Source organism: Terrapene carolina, unplaced genomic scaffold (genome assembly GCF_002925995.2).
Source record: "Terrapene carolina triunguis isolate 2854851 unplaced genomic scaffold, T_m_triunguis-2.0 Scaffold110, whole genome shotgun sequence".
Lineage (NCBI taxonomy): Eukaryota > Metazoa > Chordata > Testudines > Emydidae > Terrapene > Terrapene triunguis.
The window spans coordinates 4,101,107-4,122,860 of NW_020664461.1; the positions used below are offsets into that span (position 1 = coordinate 4,101,107).

Here is a 21,754-nt window from a genome sequence, read left to right on the forward strand (position 1 = left end):
ACTTGTGCCTCACTTAAAAAAACAAAACCAAAAAAAACCCCACACCTGCACACTATGCATTTAAATAACCTTATGTAGAAATATGTACTTGGCCTGCAATTCTGACACTGGGCAAACCTTGATTTTAAGAAATCCGTGCAAAAGATCTATCTGAATACAACGTTAAGGCTGTACAGGTAAGTAATAAAGATAGGAAATGCAGAAGCTAAGGTACAGTGCATAGATATCTTCACTGCAGTAATCTTCAGTTCCATAGTCAAGTATTTAAGTAACTTTATCTTGGATCAAATACATGCAAAGATGTGATCATATAATTGGCAGTACCATAGTGCACACAAATGAGAATAAAGCTAAGGCTGTGTATAGTATAACCTTACAGCAGAGTTCTGCAATATCCTAATACAGTGTTATATGTTGACCTTTTAAAGGAAACACTTACGAATTGTGAACTATTATTGGATTGGCAGTTTTTATACTAAATTACTATGAAGTGGCCACTGGGTGCCTGCATCCCGTGCAAGTGGTCTCCCTCACCTACCATAGAATTGGAGAGCAGGGCAACTCATGGCCTGACTCCTCTCCTCCCCACGCTCTATGGTTGTCTTGGGGCCCTACAGATCACAAGGCTGTTCTCCCTCACTTCTGAGGTCTAACAGATACTGTTCCATTGACCTGCTTCCTTTCAACAGCTGGCCGAGCCCGAACTACCAGGCCACATTGTGCTACAGAACCCTCACTGACAAATGTACATGAAGTTCTAGAAGAACATCCATCTATCAGAAGCAGCTCTTCAGCAAATCCAGGTAAATAAGGACTATTGTCTGAGGACTGGCTGGCTCATTGACCAGCATTGCCTCTCTAAGCAATGTTGGTTAAGATTGTTTCCCCATATGCTCATAGGTTTAATATGACTTCCTGGAATGTGGCTTAGCAGCAAAAGCAAACATCCTGATGACTTCAAATTTAAATATGGTACAGTTTTGATATACAAATAGGTCTGCTTGGAAGGACTGGCTCCACCCCAGAGTAGCAATACAATGGCTTTCTAACTAGCTTCAGTAGCTGGTAGCTATGCTCTGAAGACACCACTGGTCACTGTGATTTTTGTTGGGGGTGAATCGCCCATACCAGTAAGGTGACCTCCTACCTTTTGGTGCCTTAATGCTGTGCTGCTATGGCTTGGAGCCCTGACACTAGTAGCCAGCCCACAAGCACAAAGTTCTCCCCTGGCTTCCACCAGCCTAGTTACTCCTTGTTGGGTGATCCCCAACAGCCCTTCCAGTCTCTAGTCTACTCTAAGTTCTGTAACTGCCAGGCACTCTGACTTCCCCTCTGCTTGTCACCCCCCAAAGGTGTGAACAGCCCCCAGTTATCAGTTCACTTTGGCATGCACACGCCGCACAGATTGCACAGCAGAGACATGCTTGAGGTAAAAAATAAAGTTCACTTAATAGAAAAATCACAGATGAACTAGTAAGGAAAGGCAAACACAAGTTACACAAAATAAACATACACAACTTCAGGCTTTACACTTCTATATTGGATAAATTCCCTTTGCTAATACAGTTACCCATTGCCTCGGAACCGTTTCCCACCGTACTCCCTGTCGCAGAGGGGATCCAGTGTTTCATGGACCCCCCTTCCTGCGTAGGGGCTGCCCCTGTTTCTGAAGCCTTTGTCTTCAAACCCCTTCCCTTTTTAACAGGGTTTACAGCCTTTTTTCTTTCTCTCAGATTATGGTTATTCAGTGTGTGGGGAATTCCCTCTCTACTTGATAGCTGGGGCATCTCCGTGTCTTCCCATTAACTGTAATGGTTCTGTGTTTCTCTTCCTGGGCTATATTATGGATCATCACTTTTGTTTGGTTTTGTGTAAACACCTGGCTCGATAGGAGCCCCTGCCTGCTGTGAAGTGTATTTGCAATTGTAGTACAGTGTATGAGCACAATACTCTATGTACAGAGATTCATAACCACAGTCTGTATAAATCTCTCCTAATGACCATCCAGTTCAGAACGCTACAAGCTTTCATGATACCTTACTTGATATATTTATTAACAACCTTGTATACAAAACCAGATGATTCAGTTGCTAACTCCTTGGGATTCAGACCCTTGTGGTGTCTGTACCTGGATTGTCACAACCACTGGACACAACCGATAAGGAACACTCTCTCTAGGACCAGACTCTAGGTCATGATATCCCAGTTTGTACAGAAGAGGGTTTTGTATGTCCATGGGTGGGGGGGAGGGTGTAGCTAAAGAAATTATTCTGCTTAAAAGAAACTTGTTTGTGGTAAGAACTGCACATAAAAGTGATGTAAATGTCTGTCTTTTTCCAGTGCGGAGGAAATCTAATATTGTGAAAGAGATGGAGAAAATGAAAAGCAAGCGGGAAGAGAAGAGAGCCCAGATAAGTGAGATCAGAACAAAACGGGCACAGGTGCAGTATTTGATCAGGGAGTAACCCTTGGTTCTGCAGAATAAACTCTCATAAGAAAAATTCTATAGGATAGTGTGTTTATGGTGGTCAAACTAAAACACATTTTGGACTAACATGGCCAGTGTTTGGTTTCAGTTTATACTCTGTGTGGATTTTGTTTTAAAGTGTCATGCATAAGGGTGTAAACAGAACCGGTCTGATCTCTCCAGACTGAATTTGTTTAGGGCTGTCCTGCGTAGCTGTTTCTGCAGTTGAAGGCTTTTAAACCCCAGACTTGCTCTTTCAGTTGCAGGTGGCATTTCTGAATCGTAGAACTGGAGGGGGACCTTGATAGGTCATCTAGTCCAGCTCCCTGCACTGAGACAGAACCAAGTATTATCTAGACCAGCATTTTTCAAACTGGGGTCTGTGGACCACTGGGGGTCCCTGAGGGTACTCCAGGGAGTCCGCTGGCCCCACTGATCAGCTGTTCCCCAGTGTGCAGGAGGCACTGGGAGGGAGGGGGAGGAGCAGGGATGGTGTGCGGTTGGGGGAGGGAGCAGAATCATGTCCAGGGCTGCTGGCCCCGCTGATCAGCTAGGGTTCCACCCTCCCAGTTTCGCCAGGAGTCTCCTGGAATCAGGCTCTATCTCCCGGAGGCTACTGAAGGCAAACTGGGAGATTTTAGGTGCTAAAAGTCCAGCGGGGCTAAGGCATGCTCCCTGCCTGTCCTGGCTCCGCGTTGCTCCTGGAAGTGGCTGGCATATCCCTGCCCCCCTTCAGGGGAGGAGGGGGGCAGGGGGTCTCCGCATGCTGCCCTCACCCTGAGTGCTGACTCCACAGCTCCCATTGGCCGGGAACTGCGGCTAATGGGAGCTGCAGGGGTGGTGCCCACAGGCAAGGGCAGCATGTGGAGATCCCCTGGCCCCCCCTGCCTAAGAGCCACTGCCAGAGGGATGTGCCAGTCACTTTCGGGTGCCACCTGCGGTAAGCACTGCCTGGACGGAGCCCTCACCCCTTCCTGCACCCAACCCACTGCCCCAGCCTGGTGAAAGTGAGTGAGGGTGGGGGAGAGCGAGCAACAGAGGGAGGGGGGGATGGAGTGAGCGGAGGGTGGGGCCGGAGTGGGGCCTTGGGGGAAGGGGTGGGGCGGGGTCTGGGGCTGACTGTTGAGGTTTGGAGGTCCCTGAAAATTTTTAAATCAAAATGGGAGTCCTCAGCTTGCTAAAGTTTGAGAACCACTGATCTAGACCATCCCTGGCAGGTGTTTGTCTAACCTGCTCTTAAAAACCTCCAATGAGGGAGGTTCCACAGCTTCCCTTGGTAATTTTGTTCTACTGCTTAACTACCCTTACAGTTAGACAATAGGAAAAACTTCCTGACTCCCTTGCTTCAACTGAAGCCCATTACTACTTGTCCTCTCCTCAGTGGATATGAAGAACAATTCCTCCTCCTCCTCCTCTCTATAACAACCTTTTATGTACTTGAAGACTGTGATCATGTTCCCCCTCAGTCTTCTCTTCTCCACACTGACAAAACTGGGCTTGTTTAATCTTTCCTTGTAGGTCAGATTTTCTAGACCTTTAATCATTTTTGTTGTTTTCCTCTGGACTTCCTCCAATTTGTCCACATCTTTCCTGAAGCCCAGAACTGAACACAATGTTCTTGAAACTATCACAGTATTTTACTGAAACAGATTTAATCACGTTTTGGATCATTGAACGAAGCATAAATTGAACAAAATGATTGGCCACTAGCAATGGAAAAGAGGAGTGGTGACCATTGCAATACTGGAACTCATTGACAAATGGTAGGGTAGGCTGATAACAAAGTAATCGGCCCATAGATAATCCTAGATTACTGTTGAATGGTCTCTCCTCTTCCCTGTCATGTGAAGCTACCTCAGGGAGTGCAGACATAATGTGGTATTCTTATTCTCTTCTCGCTATGCACGGGGAGGAATTTACTATGCTTAAAACTTAATGCTCTTCTTACTGTTCTGCATTGTCAAGTCTTGAAACTCATCAGTATGGCAGTCAGTGTAAACTTCCCAGCTTGACTGAGGTGCTACAACGCAGACACAGCACACAGATTTGGTACTACGGAGAGGAAAATTGGGGTACAAATGGAGAAATGTGAGAAGGCAATGGATAGGTAGAGAGGAGGTGTGCTTATCCGCAGTTGAAATAAGTACTGAAAACTCCTTCAGCTCTGTCCCTCCTGCCGTATAGGAAGATTCCCCCTTCCAAGCAAAATGAGATTAGAGTCCTAATCATTCCATCAGGTTACTTCTAGATGCAGAGTCTTTCACATGTCTTTGCAGCATGAGGACAGAGTAACAATATACTGATAAAGTATGCTAATGCCTGTCATTGCCCTGCAGGAATTTGATAGCAGCTGTCCAAACTGGGAGTTTGCACGGATGATCAAGGAATTCAGAGCTACTTTAGACTGCCAACCAATATCTATGAATGACCCAGTAAGTAAATATTTAGAATTCTTGACTGCAAGGTACCAATATCGCCTGTGATTTTTTTTTTTCACTCATTGAACACTAGTGCTTAGATAGTCATTATCGAAGACATAACCAGAAATACCTTAACTTGCCTAGTTTAACTTGGTGTAGGTATGGATAAGCAGGAACAGCGCTACATCATGGCTTAGTATTGAGTTCACACTACAACATGGAAAATGTAAGTTCAAAGCAGATCAGCAGAACAAGCTGTGAAGATGGTGGTGGAAACTGCCACCACTGGAGTTAAGACTACATTAAATGCCAGAATAACTGAAGTATCATCCTACCCTCGGAAAAATATTACTCTGATCTGTCAGTGACAAAACTTGAGTCTGGAGAAGTAAAACGTAGCTTGCTAGCTGTCGACCTGTGTTCCAAACTCTTGACATGTTGGTCAAGTGCCTCTAACATGAGGAGGCTGAAAACTAAGTGGTGATGTTGTAAATGCCACTAAACTGCAGAATAGGGATTTGTCCAGTCCACAAATTCTTTAAATACCTCTTCTGGCTCGGCTCGGCTCAGCTCAGCCAGTGAGACATGCAGAATGTGGTCTTTCCCAAACAAAATGATCCTATAGCTGGACTTCAGAGATTCCTAAACTTACTGCAGTGTTAATGAAGAGCTCCGATCTAGTGAGGTCACTATGTAGTTAACTTTGCAATATGCAAATCTGGTCATTACATCCTTAGTGTCCCACTGAAATCAGGGGAGCTACTGGAGGGCTGAATTTGGCACATTGATTATAAACATTGCAAAATGTCATGTCTGTTTGGATTTTTAATCTGTTTTGGACCAGGCTCTCATTAGCCCAGCACATTATGTATGTATCTTACAATATTTGCAGCAGGGTGAGTTTTCTGCAATAACAGGATACGGTCGTGGATAACCTGCCAGCAATTGCTCTGCTCTGATCAGTAGTATTAGAGAAAACTCTGGTGGTATTGACAGAATAGTGATGGGGAGTGACATTTGGCCATTTCTACGCTATTGACTTAAGTTGACCTACGTTAGGCCAACTTACAGCCATGGCAGTAATTACTGTGGTGGTTCATGTTCACACTATCTTCCTTCAGTCAGTGGTGTGCGTCCTCACCTTGAGCACTTCCACTGACTTAAGGGGACAATGTGGGGGGTTGAGAGTCAGGGCTGTCAGCTCCCTGCCAGGCTGCCCCCTTCCTCTTCCCCCTGGCTCCACGCCAGGAATGGGGCAATCACACCAGGCCTCTCTGCTCCCCACCAGGGGCATGGCAGCTAACTGGACTCTAGGTGCAGCATAGCTGTGCTCCTGGTGGGGAGCAGGGGCCGAAACCCCAGGAGGGCAGCCGGGCTTCGGGCGGGGAGATCTGCACCCGGTGTCCAGTTGGTTGCCCCATTCCCAGCAGGGAGCCGGGAAGCCAGCTGTGGCAGTAGGACTCCCTGTGGGGAGCCCGGGCGGCAGCCCAGCTTGGAACAGAGAGCAGGCAGCAGCCTGGCTGCGGAGTATGGAGCCGTGAAATTGACAAGAATGACAGCCAATAGATGCAAGTAATGCAGTTTTTACAGGGACACTGTCACCCAAACTACACCGACATAATCCCTGCACCTCTTGTGGAGATAGTTATGTCGGTGTAATAGGGCACTTACGTTGGCAGGAGAGAGGCTGTATTGTGTACACTGACATAATTAGGTTGATGTAAGCTGCCTTACTTTACACTAATGCTGTAGTGTCGACCAGGCCCTTGTATCCTTACAGCCTCCACTGTGACACTGATTTAGCACAGGTGTGGTTGGGGGGAATAGTGATACTCTATTCAGTCTTTCGGTAACCTATCCTTCTCTTAAAGATAGAAGAGCGCAGGATCTGTGTTTGTGTAAGGAAGCGCCCTTTAAATAAGCAAGGTAAGTGTGCATGTGTATTGGCAAAATTTAGCCTGGACTCTGATGCCAGTTTGACATTACTCATTCATGTTACAAATATTTTTTCCATCAACAGAACTTCACAAGAAGGAATGTGATGTGATTACAGTTCCCAGCAAGTGTGTCCTGCTGGTGCATGAGCCGAAGTTGAAAGTGGACCTAACAAAATATCTCGAGACCCAGGCATTTAGATTTGATTTTTCATTTGATGAGACTGCTTCCAATGAAGTGGTTTATAGGTAATGCATCTTCTTACACAGTGGGTGTGAGCAGCACAGGATTAACGTGGTCACAATGAAAATTTAAAGGGTTATTACCTCAGATTGTCTTAGTTTAAAGGGATTGATATTTTACAATACAGCTAACCATATTTGGTTTTGGTAGAGACCAGTGGACTGTGAAACATCTAACAGGAGCCCTTAGCTTAGTTTCTGTCTAATCTTAATGTTTACTACTGGATCCACTTCCATTTGTTGGGATTCCTGGGAATTATTTGAAGATTCTAGATGTATAGTGATTTCTGAAGCCAAGTATGCGCTAGTCAGGTGTCTGCCTCCTTTCTTTGTGCCTTATTCTTCTTTTTATACTTTTGAATTCCTAGGTTCACTGCGAGGCCTCTTGTACAGACCATCTTTGAGGGTGGAAAGGCTACGTGTTTTGCATACGGGCAAACTGGCAGCGGCAAAACACATGTAAGTGACTGACTGGCTGTCTTCTAAAGGCCTCCGATATCTCCGTTTAGATAAACTGATTAAAGCACTTTTGGATATTTAAGGTAAATAGCCTTTCATCCAGCATTTGCATCTTGGTTTTTGATCGTCCTTTTGAAATGATAATGGAGAGAGGTCACTTATCTTACCAAGAGGTGAGTTCGTAACCACTAAAACTTCCGCAAGCGAATAGCTGCTTCCTTTCGTATTGCACAGACCGTCATGAGGCTGACTCTGGCAGTGGTGTTTAGTGGTTGAAGACCAGGCCCAGGCCCTGCTGACTTGTAATCCTGGCTCTGTGCCTAACCTCAGGCAAGTCTCAATCTCTGTCTCCGTTCCCCAGCCTGTGAAATGGGGGACTAGCCTACTCAAAGGTGTAAGGATTGTTTGGATCATATTTTGAAGATGTACACTTTAAAGGCTCTCTCAGCTCTTCCAGTAATACTTAATACACTTACAAAAATAAGCCTCTTCTCGTACACGAATACCCCTGATCTGGATATTGCTTGTGGAGTGGGCAGATCTTCGTTGCTGGGAGTTAGGTATCTTAAGCTTTTCTCTTTCACTTCAGACTTTCTGCAGATCTTCTGTGGCATCACACTCTGGTCCTGGTTCACTGCCTCCATCACACCAGCTTTTAGGTTGGGGAGACCTTGCTAGTGTGAACATTTTTTTTGCCTACAGGATACTCAACACTAGACTTTCAGTAACTGGAACCTGTTTCCTTCCCCTGTAGCTTTCCAATTATTGGAAGCTAAGTCTGAATTTCTCTCCCCTCAGGTCTGTTTTTTGGTAATGATTTTCCCCAGGTCATGTAGCAGAGTGGTCTAACTCAAACCTCTAATCGGTTAGTACCAGTTGATTAGACACATGACTAATCCTGGTATAAAAGATTGATGCTAAGGAAGATAAAGGTCCAAAAAGTAGCCTAGGAATTGTCTTGTGGCTTGTTACTTCCCATTGGTGTTACCCAGACATGCAAAGAAAACTCCTTTTGCAACTTTTTTTTTATTTCTCATAATGGAGGTGATCCCTGGTTGTGGCCACTCCCTATATACCTTATGGATTGAATTCAATGGGCTCATAAATGTTTACACCTATAAAATGAGGTTTATTAGCTTCATCTAAAAACTTCCTGGTCATCAGTTTGGTGCTGTTACAGTCCAGCAGCAGAGTCTGATTTCACAGGCAAAGAGCTTAGGCCACTTCAATTAGCGTGGAATGGGCAGGTCTGTCCCAGCAGTGAACTTCAGCTAAGTAGATTCTGCTAGGAGATCTAGGTACAAATTATAGGTAAGAAAACTACATTTTTCCATTTTTGATCACTGATCCAGAATCAGAACTAGTGCTGGAAAAAAATGGCTGCTTGTGGAAGGACTTGTACTGTACATTGAAGCCTGGCAGACTAAGATACTGGATCTTGTTCGGCTAATGGTTTATATTAAATAACTCCAGTTCCAGGCTTTAGAGGGTGTAGTGTTAATAACTGTTACAGCAATTAACTTCAGCAGCTACCTTCGTTTTGTTGGAATTGAAAGTATTGTGGATGGATGAGCAAGATGGTAGTCACAGTGACACTAACATAAGGTTCTGCCAGGTTTGGAAACAAAGTGAATTCTGCCTTTTCAATGCCACATGGAAAATTTTGCTATCTTGGAGTGCAATTTTTTTTCCTCTCTGAACAGAGGAAGTCAGGTTACATTGCTAAGATCCCAAATTCTTGCTTGTAGGTAAATAGTTGGCTGGAACTCATGTGACTTCCCCTTACATTTCATAGCACTTAGAGGGTCCCTTTGTCCCAGGTCAGGGAGTCCCAAACGTCTTGCTGGTATGACCCCATTTTAATGAATTATTTCTTCCTGGGACCCCAGATGGCATGAAGGACACAATTTTGTAGAGCAAAATGATGCCCTCCACACAGTGTGACCTCTCATGCATCATATATATATGCACTACATACATGCTCTCCAGAATGATACCCTCTGCACAGTGTGACCTCACACACACTGTACATGTGAAGTGACTTTGTGCAGAGCAAATAGTGTCCTCCACACATTAGGGATTGCTATGACCCCATGTGCTGATGGCATGACTGCACTTGGAGTAGGGTTACCATATCCTAGAATATCAGGATTGGAAGGGACCTAAGGAGGTCATCTAATCCAACCCCCTGCTCAAAGCGGGACCAATCCCCAACTAAATCATCCCAGCCAGGGCTTTGTCAAGTCTGACCTTAAAAACTTCTAAGGTTGGAGATTCCACCACCTCAGAAAGAGCTGGCTCCGCATCCCGAATGATTTCTCCTGCTGTGTTCGCAGCTGCCGGATCCTACCCATCCTGGCTCTGGCTTCCAGCCCTGGGAAGGGGGAGATAGCTGTCATTGTATCCCAGGCCTGTGCCAGCCACCATGACCAAGAGCGACATTGCCCCCCACCTCGAGAGTGGAGGCCACAGGCATCCCCTCTGCAGTGTCCTCTTTTTGGGAACCTGAAAGATAATCCTAATTTGGGGTTGCAAGCCACAGTTTGGAAACTACTGTCCTAGGTGCTGGGAAAAACGTGGTTGTCACACTGACGTGTTAACTCATTTTGAATGTTTGGAACTAAACTACATCAAGCTGTAGTTTTATCCTGAATTACATTGCGTAGCATCATGTCTAGATAGTCCATTGAGATCACAGGCTGTTCATGTGGACTCTTTTCCTAGAATATTGTTGGAACTACAGTTGAGTGATAACTTGGCTTGCTTGGACTGCACCTCTATAATGGCTTTTTTTTTTTTTTAAATAGACTATGGGAGGCGACTTCTCCGGGAAAACTCAGAATGTCTCAAAGGGGATATATGCTTTTGCATGTAAGCTGACTCTTCATTGTTTTCAAATCCAAGTTGTGTGTAGTATTTTTCCTTCATAAAAGACTTCAATAACTTCTCACACATCTATATAAAATAAAGGCCTTATGGACTTTAGTAAATTTCTTTGTGAATAAATATTTAAAGAATTCCTATAAACCCTGATTATCATATGTTGTCCCCAATAAGCAGTGATAAATTTAGTTGCAATATTTATGTAAATTACCAACTATAGATATTACCCAATATATAGCTTCTGGCTATAATGGTATTAACAGTAACTTTTATTAGAGCAAAAAAAAAATTAATCAAGATCAAAACAAGCTCTGAGGCAGAGACCTATGTTCTTTGCTTAATGTTTGTTTGTTTAATGTGCGTAGGGTATTGCTGGTTCCTAGCAAACTAGTAGTAATAGCTTGGCCCTGAAGGAAAGTTTTTTGGGGAGGGAGTGGTGGAAGGAGTTGGATTTACTTTTGAACTCTCCCTTTCAGAAAATAGAGGAAGATTCTAGTTTTGAACTCTACCTGCAAGTCTCCTTGTCTAGGAATCCCAACTAATAACATTTTAAAAAAAAAAAAAGAAAACCAAGTGATTCAAAGCTATAGAGGATTGTAATGTTATGCCAAGTTAAAACTTGTCTGTGTTAACCAAGCCAGAAAATAAAATCATTGCTCACTGATAACTTCAGAAGTAGCAGCTCCCATAATCCCTTTCTTTTTTTCAGTCCTAATGAGGACACAGCTGAAATCAGATTCACTTGGAGGTGTCTTATTGTTCAGATAACTCCACTTCTATCTGGCTGGGGCATTTGTCATTCCAGCTACTAGATACTATAACTGCCTTGCTGTGAAGCATTTTGGAAGGGGCAGAGTCCAAGAGGCAGCTGAAATTGTTGCTCTAAAATCTGGTTAGGTCATGTTGTTTGTTTTCTTCCTTTCCCCATCAGCACGCGATGTCTTCCTCCTTCAAAGCCAACCCAGGTACAGGAATCAAGACCTGGAGGTCTATGTGACATTCTTTGAAATATATAATGGAAAGGTGAGATCTTGTGTCTTGATTTGAGCCTGAGTTTTTTCACTATGCATCTGATACATGGTACGATTTTTATTTAGCTATCTGCCTGTCATTGCTGGATCATGGGCCCTTTGCGTCTCTGGTATTGAATTGGAAAGTCTGGGGTATGCATTTCTCGTATGCATAATTCCATGCTATGTACCTGTCCTTTAAATGAGGAAACTGTGAAATAGATTCTTTACGTGTGCATCTCCATCTCCTTGCTCAAATACAGGTGTTTGATCTCTTGAATAAGAAGGCAAAACTCCGAGTGCTTGAGGATGGAAAGCAGCAGGTCCAAGTAGTTGGCCTCCAAGAAAGACAAGTCAGCTGTGCAGACGATGTGATCAGAATGATCGAGATGGGCAGTGCCTGCAGGTTTGTCTCCCTGGGCTTCTGCTTCCTTAATGGTTTTTTAGCTTTCCAGCCTTTATTTCCTATTACAAGTTTTTATAGGATATCTATATAGCCAGGCTTAAAATAAGGGGTAATGAACATTGTCCCCCAATAACAAGCACGTGACTCGGCACCTTGACTCTAAGGAAGAGGAAGAAAATCAGCCAGTAGACCAAATCCCAGAGATAGGAAAGCATGGACATGGGTGTCTTACAATAGGTTTTAAACATGGCTAGCTCATGCGTAATATTCAAAACCTATCAAGGTAACTGTCTGGTTAACAGTACCATGGGATGTCTGTGGGACAGCACCTGTGCACTACAGGGTTCTGAGTGGGAGGCAAGGACTGTCTAATGCAAATTGCTGGTCACGGAACAAATCCGAACTCTTGAAGGCTCTTCCTATACCAGGGTTGAAAAAACAGTGGTGACAGCATGGCTGTGCACTGCTGATTCCACACGATGTGGTGGCTTCTCTGTGAAGCTCCCCTTTGGTAGCTAGTTGAGTTTTTAGAGAAGTTTTTCCTCCAGTTCAGTAGCAAGCAATCTTGTCATGACTCTGAAGAGGCTGGAAGTGCAATACAAAACTTAGTTTAGAGCAGGCCTTGTGTATCGCACTGAATATCTGCATTGATCTATCCTAACCCATTCTTAGTCTAGAACTCCCTAAGCACATTCAACTGAACTTGACAATTGGATTTTTTTTAATCTTTCCAAACTCTAATACTTCCCACAGCAATATGTTATGAAGAGTTTCTTTGTCTCCCTAAAGGTGGGAGGGGAACTTGCCAGCCTTTTCAGAGCGTAGATGGTAATGGAGGTCAGGGGAGGGTGGGGTTATGAAGGTAGCTTATCTACCATCATGCTAAATGTCCACACCCATATGTGACCCTGTTTTAGCATGCCCAGGATTGTATGTCACCTTTTTATCCGCAGCCTCTGGCATGAGGGAGTTTATCTTGTGGTAGCTGGGTGTCAGCTCTTGTACCCAACCAGCCTTTCAACCACTCATGCTCTCCTCAGGATTCTGCCAGTCCTGTTTTGCTTTGCAGGCTATTAGGTGCACCTCAGAAGTATCAGCCTGTAGTGTGTGGTCCCATGCACAGTAATTACCAAGTCTGCTGTCTCTCCCAAAGGGAATTGTTTGATTCAATATAGGATTCACACTTTGCTTAATACCACAACACTGAGATGTAGTTGTAATACAAAAAAGAATCAGTTTATTAATAAAGAACAGATTCAAATGAGTAGTTGAGTAAGAATATTAAGATCAGGTTACAAATAAAACAAAATATCAAATGCAATCCTAAGTGTACACTGGATAATTGTTACCTTTCCTATTCAAACAACTAGCGGTCCTCTCCAGAATTCAGTCTTTGACAGAGCTGCTGGGTTTTTAGTCCATAACCAGGGTCCAGATTTTCATGAATCCTCCTGTATCCTACAAAGGGGTTCTTTTCCCTTCTTCGGTAGTCCAGTAAATCTTTGAAATGCACCCCCGAATCAGACTTCTTCCCAGTTGCTTGTTCTGTAGTATGCTGGTGCTATATTGAGTTCACATCCTCTCCCCATCAACCTGTTTTTTTCCTGTTGACTCTGCATGCAAATGGGGCTTCCTTTGTGTCAGCTTTACCATGCTTAATTTGCATTGTACAGAGACTTGCCTTCCCTCCTGTCTGGAAGAGAATCTGTTTCTCTTTGTTTAGTTACAGACTTTAAAGCATAGTATCAGTAGGCACACACAATTCATCATATAGTGTCAGTGCATACATTTCACAACAATAGTGACGACCAGTGTGTCATCAGATTCCATTTGATACTGCACAAGACACTTCTTGGATAAATACTATGAAAGCAGTGTGTTAGGTGTAGTGGGTTTGTCAGGCCTGATAGGAGTTGCTGACAGAACAGAGAGCCCTTTGCCAGCTGGCATTGAGGGATTCTTAGGATCACACCATATACTTGCTGAAAACATGTAGTGCGGCCCTGCAGCAAACCAAATCTGGACCTGTCAACCCTCCAGGGGTTATTAATTAACATATACTTAAAAAATCTTTTTAAGGATTTCAGAGCATCTACAGTGCATCGGATAGCATTTTGGGAGTAGTTAACTGCTGGACTAACTTGACTGATACCCAAGTGTAAATGGTACTAAACAATGGGTAAACTGTTCCAAAATAAGGAACCTGTCTCATCTTGCAGTGTACACAGGAAACATGATATGGCATGGTGTGTGGTTTATTCCAGGGTATAAATGGTAGGGAAACTGAATGAGGGTTATAAGGCTTCAAGAGAGGGCAGGTATCATTCTAGGCATTAAATACCTGTAAGGAATCTGAGTGTAGTCAGTCAGAGGCATTCTAGCTAGGAAAGCTGATTCTGTACCCTGAGACATCTCTAATTGCTGGCAGTGCACACTCAAACTACAAAACATCAAGGTCAGACTTCTGAGGCACAGGGGTTGATATATTTCCTGTTACTAGTTGGGATTGGTGGTAAACTGCTTTCTGAAGCATTTTTCTCCATGCAATCTGGAAAAATGTTCCTTAGTAATAGTGACAGCCTCCATATACAGCTTCAGTCTCTTCAAGAGATGTTTGATCTGAGTCTCAAAGTGCAGCCAATAATGGGAGTGTCTGCAAAGGAGTATAGCAGAGAAGGATTAGGGCTTGATTAAATCAAGCTGTGGGAATAATGAAATGACTTTTTTAATTCAGTTGTATTAATGTCTGAAAGTTTTTGTTGTTAAAACCGAGCAGATAAACTAGACTTTTTACTGACGTCATTTGTGAATAGCTTATGAATGTTCTTGCTTAGTGCTGGGGAGCTAGGCATGAAAGATGCTTTGTGACATCTAAAATTGTAATAAACTTCATCCATATCTCCACTGTAGGACATCTGGACAGACCTTTGCAAACTCTAGCTCCTCACGGTCACATGCCTGCTTCCAAATCATACTACGCAGAAGAGGGAAATTACATGGCAAATTTTCCTTGGTCGACTTAGCTGGAAATGAGAGAGGTGCAGATACTTCTAGTGCTGATCGGCAGACACGCATGGAAGGGGCAGAAATAAACAAGAGCCTTCTGGCTTTGAAGGTAGAGTATAACTCAGAGCAATGTCAATGTGAATCAGCAAAGGTTGGATGGAAATGACCTATTGGATTATCTAATCCATCTTCTTGCAATGCAGGGCTGTTCCTTGCAGGATGCTTTTTTAGTCTATTTTTTTTAAATGGACAGTCCTCAAAGGAGGCCAACTCTGTACATTGAAAGTTATGCTGCACGTCTTTCCATTCAGAATCCTTTTGTCAGGAGTCTAATAGCTTAAACATGCGTCTGACGAAGTGGGTATTCACCTGCAAAAGCTTATGCTCCAATACATCTGTTAATCTTAAAGGTGCCACAGGACTCTGTTGCTTTTTACAGATTCAGACTAACACGGCTACCCCTCTGAGCTTAAACCTTGTCGGCCCAGGGACTGCTAGAACATTCTCTGAAGCTCTACCCAAATAGTGTATTTAAAAATCCAAGCAGTTAGACAATCCTAAGGTGTTCCTGTAAGAGTCCAATAGCTAGAAGCTCTGAGGCAGGGGCCATATCTTCCTTTGTGTCTGTATAGCACTTAGCAGAATGTGGCTTTGACCCTGCTTGAGTCCTCTAGGTGCTGCTACAATAGCTTATTATTGACTAGTTCTTAGAGTGCTTGCTCATGTCTATTCCATTCTAGGTGTGCGTGTGCCCACGTGCACGGCTGTCGGAGATTTTTGCCTTAGAGGTATCCAGGGGGTCGGCTGTGGTGCCCTCTTGAGTGTCACGCTCCTGCATTGGTATATTAGGCGCCACCGGCCCTACACCCCTTCAGTTCCTTCTTACCGCCCGTGGTGGCTAGTCGGAGTGCCTTTTCCTTGGCTAGCGGTTTTTCGTCCCTTCTGACTTCGAGCCTTAGGACTGTGTAAGTAATTTGTTTATAGTAGAGTCCCAATGAGGATTTCTGCTTGGACTGCAACAGGCCTATGCCTGTTAGTGACCCCCAGAGCAGCTGCCTGAAGTGCTTGGGGGAGTCGCATGTGAAGGACAAGTGTTGCATTTGCAAAAACTTTCAGCCCAGGACCAAGAAAGAGCACGACATCCATCTGAGGGCCCTCCTCATGGAGGCTGCTCTTCGCCTGGCTTCCGAGCCTTCCTGTCCAGACTCTACCCCTAGTACTTCGGTCTCGGTGTGTAGCGCACCCCTGGCACCGGGATCAGCCCAGCACCACTTTCCATCACCGGTGCCCAAAAAGAAGGCCAAGAAGCATGTCTCCCTGGCACCAGGCAAGAAAGACCATGGGGTATCAGGCAAAGGTCCCAGTTCAGGCTGCCTGCCCACACTGGAGCCACATGGACATGCCTCCCCAATCAGGGCCTCTAGCCCCCCAAGGGATCCACCACTGACTCCCAGGAGCGGCAGGGGACCCAGACTTGTGGTGGGGCCGACTCCTTCCCAGACTCTACTGGCGCCTAGAGAGCAGAGGCCTCTACCAGTGCCGACTGCACTGCCTGTGCTGCAGGAAGTGGCAAAGGCTCCCGTCGAGGGCAAGCCAGCCATCCGGACCCCCCAGAGGGCAGTTGAGTGCTGCTGATCCCCAAAGCCAAGGCAGTGCTCTCCCACTCCATGCCACAGATCTCCGGCTTCGCCACCCAGGTCCTTGGCGGTTCGCCCAAGATCACCAGCACCACAATTGCAGTTTCCGCCCTCTTGACGTGGGTCAACTAGGGGGCGGCACCAGTCAGTTTCCCTGGCACTGTTCACTCTCCCACCGGTCGTCCTCTTAGCAGAGCCCCATCCCCTGCATTGTGGGAATAATCTCCATCACGGTATCGGTCCCCCCGGCACCAGTCCTAGAATTCCAAGCACTGGTCTCCAGCGGTGATGGTCAGCCAACAGACGCAGTCATCGACAGCCCCACCGTGGTTACCGGAAGGGGTTTCCTCTGGCAGAGAGGGAGTTCAGCCACTCGGCGAGGCATCACCGGCGCGATTGGGCACTGGAGGCTGCGTCAACCTCTGTGATGCCGCCTTAGCAAAATGGCCAGTGGCCAACACCATGGTCCTATTGGCGTGTGTGGGGCATGCCTGTGATACCGATTTCCCCCTTTGCACCATTCATTGGCCGCCACCTCGGAGCAACAGTTGACAGCACCAGGTTTGGAGCGCGAAGCGCATTTGGTGGTCAGGGTAGAGAAGAAAGTGCCCATCCCGAAGCCCTCTTCCCCCATGGGGGATGATTCCCCGGGGCCTCCCCCGGCAGTACAGTTGTCATTGTCATCCTCCCTGGATAAGGTGGTGGCAGGGTCTTGGCGGGCCAGCCCACCAGACAATTTTGAAGAGCACCAGGCCCTGCTTCGATGGGTGGCCGACAACTTGGGCCTAGAGGTGGAGGAGATGGCCAAGCAGGCGGACGCCCTGTTCAGTGTGCTTCCGGTGTCCACCCCTGCCCATATTGCACTGCCAGTGCATGATGGGGTCTTAAAAAATGCCAAGACCCTCTGGTAAACTGCATCCTCCATCCCTCCCATTTCCAAGAGGGCGGAGAGAAAGTACTTCGTCCCTGCCAAAGGGTTTGAGTACCTACATTCCCCCCCCCACTTCCAGGCTCGCTGGTTGTCTTGATGGGCAACGAAAAGGACAAGCAGGGGCCCACCAGCTCAACCCCCAAAAATAAGGAGGAAATTGTATTCAACAGCCAGCCTTCAGTTCCAGGTGGCAAACCACCAGGATCTCTTGGGCAGATACAAATTTAACTTCTTGAACTTACAAAGGAAGTCCCATGAGTCCCTGCCCCAGGATTTGGCCCAGGAGTTTGACACCCTGGGGGGGAGGGTCTGGTGGCAGGAAGGTGCTCCCTTCAAATGGCGTGGGATGCGGCTGACTTGGCGGCGAGGGTGGTCACATTGGTGGTGGTCATGAGGCGCAGCTCCTGGCTTCAGACTGCTGGCCTGTCCCAAGAAATGCAGGCGTCAATTCAAGATCTCCCATTTGATGGGAATGGCCTCTTCACAGAGCAGACTGACTCATGGTTGCATGACCTAAAGGACACTTGGGCTGCCCTTCGCTCCCTGGATCTGCATACGCCACAGTCATCGAGGAAGCAGTTCTGGCCGCTGCCACCAAGGCCGTGGCAGCCTTGACAGGGGTCTGCAAGGAGAAGGGATAGACACACGAGCTTTAGTCATCGCTGCCCTTCCTCCTCCCACTAGCCTGCGCAGCCCAGCCCCCTAAAGCATCCCAGGGGCCAGAAGCGCTCATTTTGAAGGTGCGCTCGAGAGCGACGTTCCGGTCAACTCCCCGGATCCACCTTGTTCTTTCCTCAACCATCTTCGTCCCTGCCATTTGGCCTGGTCGTGGGTCACCTCGGCCTGGTCGTGGGTCACCTCGGCCTGGTCGTGGGTCACCTCCCTCCCACCCCCCTCTTTAGGGACCCTTCTCATGAGCAACTCTTTGTTCATGAGGTCGAGAACCTCCTGCACCTGGGGGTGGTGGAGGAGGAGGTCCCTCGGGACATGAAGGGACAGGAATTCTACTTCAGCTACTTCCTAATTCCCAAAGCAAAAGGGGGCCTCAGACCCATTCTGGACCTGCGATGCCTCAAGTCTCTCAGGAAGTTGAAGTTTCGCATGGTCTCCCTGGCCTCCATCGTCTACGGAGACTGCTAAGGCAAAAATCTCCGGCCGCACACGTGGGCACACGCACACCTAGAATGGAATTGACATGAGCAACGCATCTCAAAGCACAACAGTTACGAAAGGTAGGTAGGTACATTTCCCCCCCCCAACCCCTGCCCCCCGGAACTATTCTGTGGAGACTTGTCAACCAAGATGGCAGACATTACATTAATGGGATCTATTTTGTCCCTCCAGGAATGTATCCGAGCACTAGGTCAGAACAAATCTCATACACCTTTCAGGGAAAGCAAGCTGACCCAGGTGCTGAGAGACTCATTCATAGGGGCAAACTCCAGGACCTGTATGGTAAGTATAAATGCTTTATGGGCACCTTAAAATGCATGTTCTAATTCTCTATCAATTTATCATCTTTAAGGTTCATAATACTTAAAGTGTGGGCCAACTCTGACAAGTGACTTTCTAGGTGACTCTGGTTTCATATTTGTCTTGGTGACTCCAGGCCAAACTGGATAATTTCACGAGTGAAAAGATGTTTACCTTCTTTCCTTGCATCAGAAAGCTGGTTCTTGGCTGGTGATGAGCCAGAAAGGCTGTGCATTCAGGGTTTAGATACTGCTTTATAAATACATGAACCAGAAAGTCAGTGAAATCCGCTCCCCATCCCATAGCTTTACAGGGATAAAAGTTAGTGAACTTTCTTGAGTCAAATCCCTGATGCTTCTGAATAACAGCCGGGAGCAGGGCCAGAGTAAATTGCTGAGTAAACTTGCACGTACTACTGAATGCTGACTGATACAGCATTTTACTCGTATAGAACATATTAGTGCCCTTTCAAAAGCCCAAATGAGCCAGTGGCAGAGCTGGGAATAGAAACCAAATTCCCAGTTTTAAGACTTTCTGTAGCGGTCAAAACTTCGTGCCGTGTTCTAGGAATATTTTTGCTTTCTAGAGAGCCTTTGTCTTGTCAGGCAAAGCATTTATCAGTAAGCAAAAGCTTGACACATGCTTATTATCTTCCATTTGTTTTCAGATTGCAATGATTTCCCCAGGCATGAGTTCGTGTGAGTACACCTTAAACACCCTGAGATATGCTGACAGGTAATGGCCTTTCTCACTTGTGAATTTCTTCTCCCATTGCAATGGGGATCATGACTCACTAACTCCCGAGCAAACATTTTTGTCGCCCACCTTAGGTCACTCTTCAGAGCAGCTTGGTTTTCTGTGTTTGTTCTGACTCCAGGTCAAATCTGCTCAATCAAAATGGGTTCTAAAAGCCAACTTAGAGCCTTCCTGGCTAGGGCATAATTACCAATAAAGAGAATGCATTGAAACCTTGGTTAATAGGTTTCCTAGCTTTCAGGTTAGGATTGCACTTTAAAAATGGCCTGAGAAGTGAAAACAGGATTTGTTCCCTCTTCTGCTGCTTGCAGTTTTGTATAGAAGCCAAAAGGGGAGGGTGGAGGGGTTTAAAAAAATCTGCCTGCCTTTACCTTAGAAGGATCAGGAATGTAAAGTCTTGCCTTCCCTGGCCTGCTATCAGCCTTGGAGAACTCAGAAATGCCCAGGCCGTGTTTGGTTGGTTTTTCTTCCTGCTATTTGTCAGGTATTAGTAAAATGAGTGTTTATTTTAAGCTGCCTGGATACAAATTGCTTCACTTCCTATCCAATGTTGTACCAAATAGCACTTCAGGCTATTTTCCAGGGAAAAACAATTTGAACAAGACCTGAATTTCTCTGGTGAGAGAAAAAGCAAACTCTTTTGGAAAAACCCAAACCTTTCAGGCCCTTTATACTTTGTCGAAAAGAAACAAAAGGGCACAAACTCTAGTGTTTCCTTGTTGCGGGTCATCAAAGGCAAACTGCAGAGTGACTATCTAATTTAAAATTACATTAAATTTATGTACCAGTTGTGTTGGGGTACTCTTGCAAATAATGCCAAATCTCCTGAATGGTCCCTTTTCCCTACAAAGCTGGCTAAAGGGATGTGTAGCTCATAAATCTGTATGTTAACTTGCCAAGCTGTCGGGATTTTTTTTAAGTTGTAATTGTTGGCTAAGGCATTAGGCAGTGTCTCATTTGGTTGGGAGATGTAGTTGGTAGAAGATCAGTAGCTGGTGATTAATGTTGATGGCACATCTGATCAAAGTACTTTAGGTCCTGAATGCTACTGACTTTTAAACAGTAGATACTATCCCACAGACTTATTAGTGTCAACCCTGCAGCACAAACTTAAATATTTACGGCCCTCATTACCGTAGTATCTGAGTGCCTCACAATCTTTAATATAGTTGTCCTCACAATGCCCCATTCAGGTGGTAATATTCCCACTTCAGATGGGAGAAAATGAGGCACAGAGACTGACTTGCCTGTGATCACACAGGAAGTCTGTGGCAGAACAGGGAATTCAACCCAGGTCTTTGTAGTCACAATCTAACCCTAGCCACTGGACTATCTCTCCTCTCTTCCAGTCAGTTTAGTGACTTGTTGAATTCTTATTTCTCTCTAGTCTGAGAAATTTAACAGTACTGCATTCAATCTCATAAAGTGAGCACTGTACACTTTGTATTCTGTATTGCAATTGAAATCAATATATTTGAAAATGTAGAAAAACATCAAAAAATATTTATAATTTAAATTGGTATTCTATTGTTTAACAGTGCGATTAAAACTGTGATTAATCACGACTTTTAAAATCTAATTAATTTATTTTGTGTTAATCGCTTGAGTTAACTGCGATTAATTGACAGCCCGATTAGGAGCCATTAGGAAAGGAATAAATAATAAGACAGAAAATATCATAATACCACTACATAAATCCATGGTGTGCCCACGCCTCAAGTACTGCATGCAGTTCTGAGTGCCCCATCTCAAAAAGATGTTAGAATTGGAGAAGGTACAGAGAGGGCAATACAAATGATTAGGGGTTTAGGACAGCTTCCATATGAAGAGATTAAAAAGGGACCTGTTAGCTTAGAAAAGAGATGACAACTGAGAGGGAGGATATGATAGACGACTATGAAGTCATAAATGGTGTGGAGAAAGTGAATAGGAAAATGTCTTTCCTCCTCTCCCCCCTTCCCCCCCCCAAGAGTCAAGGGTCACCCAACAAAATTAATAGCAAGTTTAAAACAAAGAAAAGGAAGTACAATGTTGCCAGGGTGTTGTGAAAGCCAAAGGTATAACTGGGTTAAAAAAAGAACTAGATACATTCATGGAGGATAAGTCTGTCAGTGGCTATTAGCCAAAAT

At 45.3% G+C, this 21,754-nt stretch overlaps 1 protein-coding gene across 4 annotated transcripts in view; it reads left to right on the forward strand.

Annotated features, from left to right (window-relative positions):
- The window catches only part of KIF2C (kinesin family member 2C), a 45,120-nt gene that overhangs the window by 14,744 nt on the left and 8,622 nt on the right, over positions 1–21,754 (forward strand). For all 4 annotated transcript variants that reach the window (XM_024207480.2, XM_024207481.2, XM_024207483.2 and 1 more), the window contains exons 6-17: positions 690–803; positions 2,341–2,441; positions 4,804–4,899; positions 6,759–6,813; positions 6,908–7,070; positions 7,433–7,523; positions 10,331–10,394; positions 11,338–11,429; positions 11,680–11,822; positions 14,733–14,937; positions 18,741–18,851; positions 19,537–19,604. In XM_024207480.2, the coding sequence (XP_024063248.2) occupies positions 690–803; positions 2,341–2,441; positions 4,804–4,899; positions 6,759–6,813; positions 6,908–7,070; positions 7,433–7,523; positions 10,331–10,394; positions 11,338–11,429; positions 11,680–11,822; positions 14,733–14,937; positions 18,741–18,851; positions 19,537–19,604 (1,303 nt within the window). The remainder of the gene's footprint in view (positions 1–689; positions 804–2,340; positions 2,442–4,803; positions 4,900–6,758; positions 6,814–6,907; positions 7,071–7,432; positions 7,524–10,330; positions 10,395–11,337; positions 11,430–11,679; positions 11,823–14,732; positions 14,938–18,740; positions 18,852–19,536; positions 19,605–21,754) is intronic.